The following is a 9,851-nucleotide window of genomic DNA, read 5'->3' on the forward strand; positions in this document are numbered from 1 at the left end:
TTCTACGGTTTACACTAATGAATACGTCCCTGGTGATACTGAACTGGGGTCACCCCAACAATCTCATTGTTAGATTCTACATTAGTCTATACTGTCCAAGCAAGGCATTGATTTGAAACGGATTGACGCACGCACGCACGCATGCACACACACACACAACATCCCCTAACGGTTTAACTCACACACCACACACACACACCATCCCCTAACGGTTTAACTCACACACCACACACACACACCACATCCCCTAACGGATGAGACCATTTAAATAGTTTTAGTGCTGTCTTGTCTCCTTCTGCACTGAAGTGAAGGGAAAAACTCCCGAACAAGTAGCATATATTCCCAACGCATTATTCACATCAGTACAGATGAAGGTTCAGGAGAGGAAACTAGTTTAAACAAATCACCCCGCGACGGTCACAAGTTCAGGGAGTCGACGGTGGTTTTCTATTTGTTCTGCAGTCGGTGTTTTGTACCGCCAGGCGTTGTTTTGAGAAGGGCGGTTACGACAGAAACCGGGCGACGTGGAAGCGTGGAGAATGTCATGTACGCGCGTCTCGCTTGTGATCAACAGGGCTTCTTCCAATAGTTTTTAAAAACGGATTTTCAGTACAGATAAAGGTGTATTTTAAATAGTAGAGAGGATAAAAAAAACAACTGACATTCTTAATATCGTGCATAAATTAAGATCTATAGCCATGGATGAGGCAATAGCGATTATTTTAATATCCGGTGCGATGTTTTTGGGATGTTTTCTATTAGGTTTGATTCCACTTCTGATGAAACTTTCTGAGGTAAGTCATTTAATTCTTTAACCTTGTATTCCCTCCGTTCCCCTCCTGTCTGTAACTTGCGCCGTACCTTCCTTCATGGTCTCTTCTCCCGATGCCAGAGATGTCAATGTTTTTTCAGACCTGTCTCATACTGGTCCCTGATATGGGATCCACTCCATACAATATTTTGTGAACATTCAATAGATAGCTACTGTACCCCCCCCCCTCTCCTTCATTCCATAGATAGCTACTGTACCCCCCTCTCCTTCATTCCATAGATAGCTACTGATACCCCCCCCTCTCCTTCATTCCATAGATAGCTACTGTACCCCCCATCCATTCAATAAATAAAAAAAAAAATGTAATTCTAAATGTATCAGCATCAGAAGTTTACAATGGGGCACTGAGGAAGGTTCGATATTTGTCAAGGGTGTGATTGGTACATTTAGATCTCTTGTTGTTACCGTAATAGAGGAAAGGAAATGACCTTTGGAACCAGACAGACACGTTTCTTCTCCGTAACCAGTTTTGAATTCTTGACTTTGTAAAAACCTAAATAAATAAAAAACGAATATTGATAATGCATAATTTAACACTGTTATAATACCGTGACACATGTATTTACCCCTCTCCTTCCTAGAACAAACAACCGTTGGTGTGTAGGTAATAATAATGTGTCTGTGTCCCTTTCTCTCCCAACAGAAGAGGCTGCAGTTTGTTAGTGTATTCGGGGCAGGCCTGCTCTGTGGTACAGCTCTAGCTATCGTCCTCCCAGAAGGGGTGGAACTACTGGAAGAGTCATGGAGAGGTGAGGGGTACCAGACATATAATGTAACAGGAGTAACAGCCACGGGGTTCCAACTTCTCTAAGACATCAGACAGATGGAGCAACAACTCACTGTAGGCTACATCGTTGTTGTTAAGTTTGTACGGGCAAAACAGTCCCTCGATTGCAGCTACATTGATGCTATAAGTAGTCTGTAGTCCTCTAAGGGTTATCTCGCCAAACTGTTTATCATTTCAGTGATGCGTCTTTTCAACTGTATCTATAATGGACCTTCAAGCCAAATGCTCCCTCAGCCTGCCCAGCCCTTTTAATTGATGTCTGGTTACACCCACTTCACCGTCAGACCAAGCCGCAGAGCCTGGGGGTACTTCAGGATACATGGGCAATGAAGTGACCTCATTTAAATGAAAATCAACTTGGTAACCTAATTTAAGGGTCCTTGGTTATAGCTCGGCTTGGGCAGACAGGAAGCTGTACTGTTACGTCAGGGCGATGCCATGGTAACGGAATTACGCTTTGAATCAGGTTTTTCACTTTCAAATGTACAAAAAAAAAAAAAAACATTGATTTCGATGTTTAACAAACCATACAACTCTATGCACAATAACTACTTTGAACAATTTACACTAAACATTTAATCAAAAACATGTACTGAATGAACTGTGCGCTGTTCAGAATGACATTTAAATCTCCTTCAGTTTTTTTATCCGACCACTTTGTTAAACATCTGCTCTGAATGAAGATTCAAAAGATGTCTGCCGAAAGACTGGGGTGTCAGCGATGATATGACACCTTGACTTTGAAAACATCTCTTTTAGTTAATGAACTACAGTAAGTGAAGTGGATGAACACCCAGTAACAGAATGACATCCTTGGTCCCTGATCTGTACGAGACAGAAATGGATCATTAATAACACCATTCTCTTCATGGTGATGTATCCTAAGGTAAAATATGTCACATCCTGCTTCCCACGTTTGGCTATTATTCCACACACCGACTGGTATTCTAATGAGCTGCAAACAAGACCACATTTGGTTGGTCCAGACCAGACCAAATCTGAACCAATCATAGATGTCTATGTTTCACAAATGTGGACAGCACAGTACAGTAGAGCTACAGTGAAGTAGATACAGTTGAAGTCTGAAGTTTATATACACCTTATACATTTAAACTCGGTTTCTCACAATTCCTAATATTTCATCCGAGTAAAAATTCCCTGTCTTAGGTCAGTTAGGACCACTTTATTTTAAGAATGCGAAATGTCAGAATAATAGTAGAGATAATTATTTCTTTCGCTTTTATTTCTTTCATCACATTCCCAGTGGGTCAGAAGTTTACATACACTCAATTAGTATTTGGTAGCATTGCCTTTAAATTGTTTAACTTGGGTTAAACGTTTCGGTTGGCCTTCCACAAGCTTCCCACAATATGTTGGGTGAATTTTGGCCCATTCCTCCTGACAGAGCTGGTGTAACTGAGTCAGGTTTGTAGGCCTCCTTGCTTGCACACGCTTTTTCAGTTCTGCTCACAAATTTTCTACAGGATTGAGGTCGGGGCTTTGTGATGGCCACTCCAATACCTTGACTTTGTTGTCCTTAAGCCATTTTGCCACAACTTTGGAAGTATGCTTGGGGTAATTGTCCATTTGGAAGACCCATTTGTGACCAAGTTTTAACTTCCTGACTGATGTCTTGAGATGTTGCTTCAATATATCCACATAATTTTAATTCCTCATGATGCCATCTATTTTGTTGAAGTGCACCAGTCCCTCCTGCAGCAAAGCACCACCACAACATGATGCTGCCACCCCCGTGCTTCACGGTTGGGATGGTGTTCTTCGGCTTGCAAGCCTCCCCCTTATCCTCCAAACATAACGATGGTCATTATGGCCAAACAGTTCTATTTTGTTTCATCAGACCAGAGGACATTTCTCCAAAAAGTACGATCTTTGTCCCCATGTGCAGTTTCAAACCGTAGTCTGGCTTTTTTATGGCGGTTTTGGAGCAGTGGCTTCTTCCTTGCTGAGCGGCCTTTCAGGTTATGTCGATATAGGACTCATTTTACTGTGGATATAGATACTTTTGTACCTGTTTCCTCCAGCATCTTCACAAGGTCCTTTGCTGTTGTTCTGGGATTGATTTGCACTTTTCACACCACAGTACGTTCATCTCTAGGAGACAGAACGCGTCTCCTTCCTGAGAGGTATGATGGCTGCGTTGTCCCATTGTGTTTATACTTGCTTACTATTGTTTGTACAGATGATCGTGGTACCTTCAGGCCTTTGGAAATTGTTCCCAAGGATGAACCAGACTTGTGGAGGCCTACAATTTTTTGAGGTCTTGGCTGATTTCTTTTGATTTTCCCATAATGTCAAGCAAAGAGGCACTGAGTTTGAAGGTAGGCCTTGAAATACACCCACAGGTACACCTTCAATTGACTCAAATGATGTCAATTAGCCTATCAGAAGCTTCTAAAGCCATGACATCATTTTCTGGAATTTTCCAAGCAGTTTAAATGCACAGTCAACTTAGTGTATGTAAACTTCTTACTCACTGGAATTGTGAAACAGTAAAATAATCATAATAATAAGTGAAATAATCTGTGTAAGCAATTGTTGGAAAAATGACTTGGGTCATGCACAAATTAGATGTCCTAACCGCCTTGCCAAAACTATAGTTTGTTAACAAGACATTTGTGTAGTGGTTGAAAAACAAGTTTTAAATGACTCCAACCTAAGTGTATGTAAACTTCAGACTTCAACTGTATGTTCAGTACAGTGCATTATACTGTACTCTACGCTATTTTACTATACTGTACTGAACTCTACTGCACTGTGGGGCACGCGAGGGTCCGGCTTTTAAAGGAACTCAGTCCGACTTTAAACTTTAAAAGTAGAATGCACAATGGTGTAACATCTAAATTACGTAGTACATCATCGGTTCCTCTTGTCATTGCAGACCTTAAAGAGATGTATAACTTGTGAGAAATGTCCAGATCAACTAGCTCATGTCAACTAACGGTTTGTTATTTCTGTTTTCATAGCCCATACATATTATTGTCATATTTTTTCTCTCACTCAAATATCACATGAATACACAATTGAAGTGGCTATAGAACTGTAAAATGTTATTTTTCACCCCATGACAAAATGTGTAGAATTGCAGTAAATATGCTTTAAACTTGCAAATTTCTCTCCATCAAGAAGAGGGGTGTGAACAGTTTGTTGTTGCTGGAGGATGGGCCCCAGTTTGTTGTTGCTGGAGGATGGGCCCCAGTTTGTTGTTGCTGGAGGATGGGCCCCAGTTTGTTGTTGCTGGAGGATGGGCCCCAGTTTGTTGTTGCTGGAGGATGGGCCCCAGTTTGTTGTTGCTGGAGGATGGGCCCCAGTTTGTTGTTGCTGGAGGATGGGCCCCAGTTTGTTGGTGCTGGAGGATGGGCCCCAGTTTGTTGTTGCTGGAGGATGGGCCCCAGTTTGTTGTTGCTGGAGGATGGGCCCCAGTTTGTTGTTGCTGGAGGATGGGCCCCAGTTTGTTGTTGCTGGAAGATGGGCCCCAGTTTGTTGTTGCTGGAAGATGGGCCCCGAGTGAAAACGTTTGGGGAAACCCTGCTCTACTGTCCTCTACTTTTCTGTCCTCTACATTTCTGTACTATCCTCTACTGTACTCTACTTTACTCTACTTTTCCGATAGATGTTTTCAGACTGTTTCTGAGAGGTGTTTTCAGACTGTTTCTGAGAGATGTTTTCAGACTGTTTCTGAGAGATGTTTTCAGACTGTTTCTGAGAGATGTTTTCAGACTGTTTCTGATAGATGTTTTCAGACTGTTTCTGAGAGATGTTTTCAGACTGTTTCTGAGAGGAGATGTTTTCAGACTGTTTCTGAGAGGAGATGTTTTCAGACTGTTTCTGAGAGGAGATGTTTTCAGACTGTTTCTGAGAGGAGATGTTTTCAGACTGTTTCTGAGAGGAGATGTTTTCAGACTGTTTCTGAGAGGAGATGTTTTCAGACTGTTTTGAGAGATGTTTTCAGACTGTTTCTGAGAGGAGATGTTTTCAGACTGTTTTGAGAGATGTTTTCAGACTGTTTCTGAGAGATGTTTTCAGACTGTTTCTGAGAGATGCTTTCAGACTGTTTCTGATAGATGCTTTACACAGGGATACACAACATGTTTTATTTGAGGGTGTTGACTCCATATCTGGTTGAGTGTGCCTGTTGCTAAAAAGTCTGTGTTTGTTAAGAACACACACCTCTCGGTAATCTCTCCGCAGTCTCCTCCTGCTCTGTCGCCCCAGCAGCAGCCAATCAGAATGCCAGTGATGTTGGGGTCGGGCAGCAGCTCCAGGAGGAGGACCCCCCCTCTAAAGGTCTCCCAGCACGGTTCTTCATCGGGGTCTCCCTGGTCGTAGGGTTCATCCTCATGTTCCTGGTGGACCAGATCAGTAGCTACTGCTCCGGACACGGTCAGTGATGCTCCGAGGTGAAGGCCTAGCTCCTCACTCTATTAGCATTAGCCTGTCCAATAGAAAACACACTGTGAAGACACTGTGAAGACATTCCCTAGCGTTCATTTGGGCTAGCATCGTAAGCATTATCCCGACCCTTTGAAAACCTGCTCTAGGATCAGTTTCCTCTCTCCCTCAATCATTACCTTCACAATTAGTGGGGAAATGCTAAACTGATTTTTTAAAAATCAGTATCTGGGTTCAACTTCACCCTTCCCAGAGTTACTACTTCATATAGCATCATACGCAACATTACCAGAAGTATGTGGACACCTGCTGGTCGAACATCTCATTCCAAAATCATGGGTGTTAAATGGAGTTGGTCCGCTTTTGGACCTTGTTTTGTGCACGGGGGCGTTGTCATATTGAAACAGGAAAGGGCCTTCCCCAAACTGTTGCCACAAAGTTGGAAGTACAGAATCATCTAGAATGACATTGTATGCAGTTGCGTTAAGTAACTAAGGGGCCTAGCTTGAACCATGAAAAACAGCCCCAGACCATTAGTCCTCCTTCACCAAACTTTACAGTTAGCATTATGCATTCGGGCAGGTAGCGTTCTCCTGGCATCCGCCAAACCCAGATTTGTCCGTCGGACTGCCAGATGAAGAAGCGTGATTCATCACTCCAGAGAATGTGTTTCCACTGCTCCAGAGTCCAATGGTGGCAAGCTTTACACCACTCCAGCCGACGTTTGGCATTGCGCACGGTGATCTTAGGCTTGTGCGCGGCTGCTCGGCCATGGAAACCCATTTCATGAAGCTCCCGAACAGTTCTTGTGCTGACGTTGCTTCCAGAGGCAGTTTGGAACTCTGATTTTTAAGCACTACGCGCTTCAGCACTCAGTGGTCCCGTTCTGTGAGCTTGTGTGGCCCACCACTTCACAGCTGAGCCGTTGTTGCGTTGCGCCTAGCACTTACAGTTGACCGGGGCAGCTCTAGCAGGGAAGAAATTGTACAAACTGACTTGTTGGAAAGGTGGCATCCTATGACGGTGCCATGTTTGAAAGTCACTGAGCTCTTCAATAAGGCCATTCTACTGCCAATGTTTACTATGGAGATTGCATGGCTCTGTGCTCGATTTTATACACCTGTCAGCAACTGGTGTGGCTGAAATTGCAGAATCCACTAATTTGAAGGGGTGTCCACATACTTTTGTATATATAGTGTATCTCTAGCTTGCTCCAAAGTTTGTCCATATGAAAAAAGGAAAACTCTGTAGTCATCAAATTATAGACTTTCTTGGGTTGGTGGTGTGTTGTCGTCACTAAAAGTAATCCATTATAAAGAAAATAAGGAAGTTCTGCACTCAGGAATTTGCAGTAGAATTAAAATTCAGGTCAAGTTACTTCATATAACATACTTCTTCTAGCCTGGTTTCTGATCTCTTTGTGCTGGGTTGCATAGCCAATGTCTATGGTCGTTGTTTGGGATGCCAATGACCATACGAGTTGACAAGATCTGGAAGCACCAGGTTTCCATGTTCTAAATGTTTCACCCCCTCTCCAAACCTCCTCTCCAAACCCCCTCTCCAAACCTCCTCTCCAAACCTCCTCTCCAAACCCCTCTCCAAACCTCCTCTCCAAACCCCTCTCCAAACCTCCTCTCCAAACCCCCTCTCCAAACCTCCTCTCCAAACCCCCTCTCCAAACCTCCTCTCCAAACCCCCTCTCCAAACCTCCTCTCCAAACCTCCTCTCCAAACCTCCTCTCCAAACCCCCTCTCCAAACCTCCTCTCCAAACCCCTCTCCAAACCTCCTCTCCAAACCTCCTCTCCAAACCTCCTCTCCAAACCCCCTCTCCAAACCCCTCTCCAAACCTCCTCTCCAAACCTCCTCTCCAAACCTCCTCTCCAAACCCCCTCTCCAAACCTCCTCTCCAAACCTCCTCTCCAAACCTCCTCTCCAAACCCCTCTCCAAACCCCTCTCAAACTCCTCTCCAAACCTCCTCTCCAAACCTCCTCTCCAAACCCCCTCTCCAAACCCCCTCTCCAAACCTCCTCTCCAAACCTCCTCTCCAAACCCCCTCTCCAAACCTCCTCTCCAAACCTCCTCTCCAAACCTCCTCTCCAAACCTCCTCTCCAAACCTCCTCTCCAAACCCCCTCTCCAAACCTCCTCTCCAAACCCCCTCTCCAAACCTCCTCTCCAAACCTCCTCTCCAAATCCCTCCAAACCCCCTCTCCAAACCTCCTCTCCAAACCCCTTTCTCCAAACCTCCTCTCCAAACCTCCTCTCCAAAACCCCTCCAAACCTCCTCTCCAAACCCCTTACTCCAAACCTCCTCTCCAAACCCCTTTTTCCAAACCTCCTCTCCAAACCCCTTTCTCCAAACCTCCTCTCCAAACCCCTTTCTCCAAACCCCTTTCTCCAAACCTCCTCTCCAAACCTCCTCTCAAAACCTCCTCTCCAAACCCCTTTCTCCAAATCTCCTCTCCAAACCCCTCTCCAAACCCCCTCTCCAAACCCCTTTCTCCAAACCTCGTCTCCAAACCCCTTTCTCCAAACCTCCTCTACAAACCCCTTTCTCCAAATCTCCTCTCCAAACCTCCTCCCAAACCTCCTCTCCAAACCTCCTCTCCAAACCCCTTTCTCCAAACCTCCTCTCCAAACCCCTTTCTCCAAACCCCTTTCTCCAAACCTCCTCTCCAAACCTCCTCTCTAAACCCCTTTCTCCAAACCTCCTCTCCAAACCTCCTCTCCAAAACCCCTCTCCAAACCTCCTCTCCAAACCTCCTCTCCAAACCCCTTTCTCCAAACCACTTCTCCAAACCCCTCTCCAAACCCCTCTCCAAATCCCTCTCCAAACCTCCTCTCCAAACCCCTCTCCAAACCACTTCTTCAAACCCCTCTCCAAACCCCTCTCCAAACCTCCTTTCCAAACCTCTTATTCAAACCACTTCTCCAAACCCCTCTCCAAACCCCCTCTCCAAATCCCTCTCCAAACCTCCTCTCCAAACCTCCTCTCCAAACCTCCTCTCCAAACCCCCTCTCCAAACCACTTCTTCAAACCCCTCTCAAACCCCCTCTCCAAACCCCCTCTCCAAACCCCCTCTCCAAACCTCCTCTCCAAACCCCCTCTCCAAACCACTTCTTCAAACCCCTCTCCAAACCCCCTCTCCAAACCACTTCTTCAAACCCCTTTCCAAACCCCCTCCAAACCCCTTTCTCCAAACCTCCTCTCCAAACCCCTCTCTAAACCCCCTCTCCAAACTTTAGTCATTGTGGTACCGGTACCGTTCATTATGTTCAGCTCATGTTGCTCTCAGTTAGTTGATTGTGTTGTTTCAGATCCACGGACTGGGATGTCCAACAGGACCAGTATCACAGCTACACTAGGACTGGTTATCCATGCTGCTGGTAGGTAATACACACACTACTCATACACACTACACACATACACTACACACACTACACACACACTACACACACTACACACACACTATACACACACACACACTACACACACAGCTACACTGGGACTGGTTATCCATGCTGCTGGTAGGTAATACACACACTACTCATACACACTACACACATACACTACACACACTACACACACACTACACACAGACTATACACACACACACACACACTATACACACACACACACAGCTACACTGGGACTGGTTATCCATGCTGCTGGTAGGTAATACACACACTACACATACACACTACACACATACACTACACACTACACACACTACACACACACTACACACACTACACACACACACATACACACACACACACACACACATACACTACACACACACACACTACACACACAGCTA

The 9,851-nt window shown here is 44.9% G+C and overlaps 1 protein-coding gene across 4 annotated transcripts in view; it reads left to right on the forward strand.

Annotated features, from left to right (window-relative positions):
* The first annotated feature begins 234 nt into the window (after positions 1-234).
* Positions 235-9,851, forward strand: part of LOC112239397 (zinc transporter ZIP9) — a 15,024-nt gene continuing 5,407 nt past the window's right edge. Inside the window, exons 1-4 of one of the 4 annotated variants that reach the window (XM_042305831.1) lie at positions 237-794; positions 1,476-1,581; positions 5,829-6,020; positions 9,349-9,417. In XM_042305831.1, the coding sequence (XP_042161765.1) occupies positions 699-794; positions 1,476-1,581; positions 5,829-6,020; positions 9,349-9,417 (463 nt within the window). In that variant the 5' untranslated portion in view covers positions 237-698. Of the gene's footprint in view, positions 795-1,475; positions 1,582-4,518; positions 4,581-5,828; positions 6,021-9,348; positions 9,418-9,851 lie in introns of those variants that run through there. The other 3 variants (XM_042305828.1, XM_042305829.1, XM_042305830.1) reach the window with 3 other exon arrangements.

This window comes from Oncorhynchus tshawytscha, linkage group LG25, assembly GCF_018296145.1.
Source record: "Oncorhynchus tshawytscha isolate Ot180627B linkage group LG25, Otsh_v2.0, whole genome shotgun sequence".
Classification (NCBI taxonomy): Eukaryota; Metazoa; Chordata; class Actinopteri; order Salmoniformes; family Salmonidae; genus Oncorhynchus; species Oncorhynchus tshawytscha.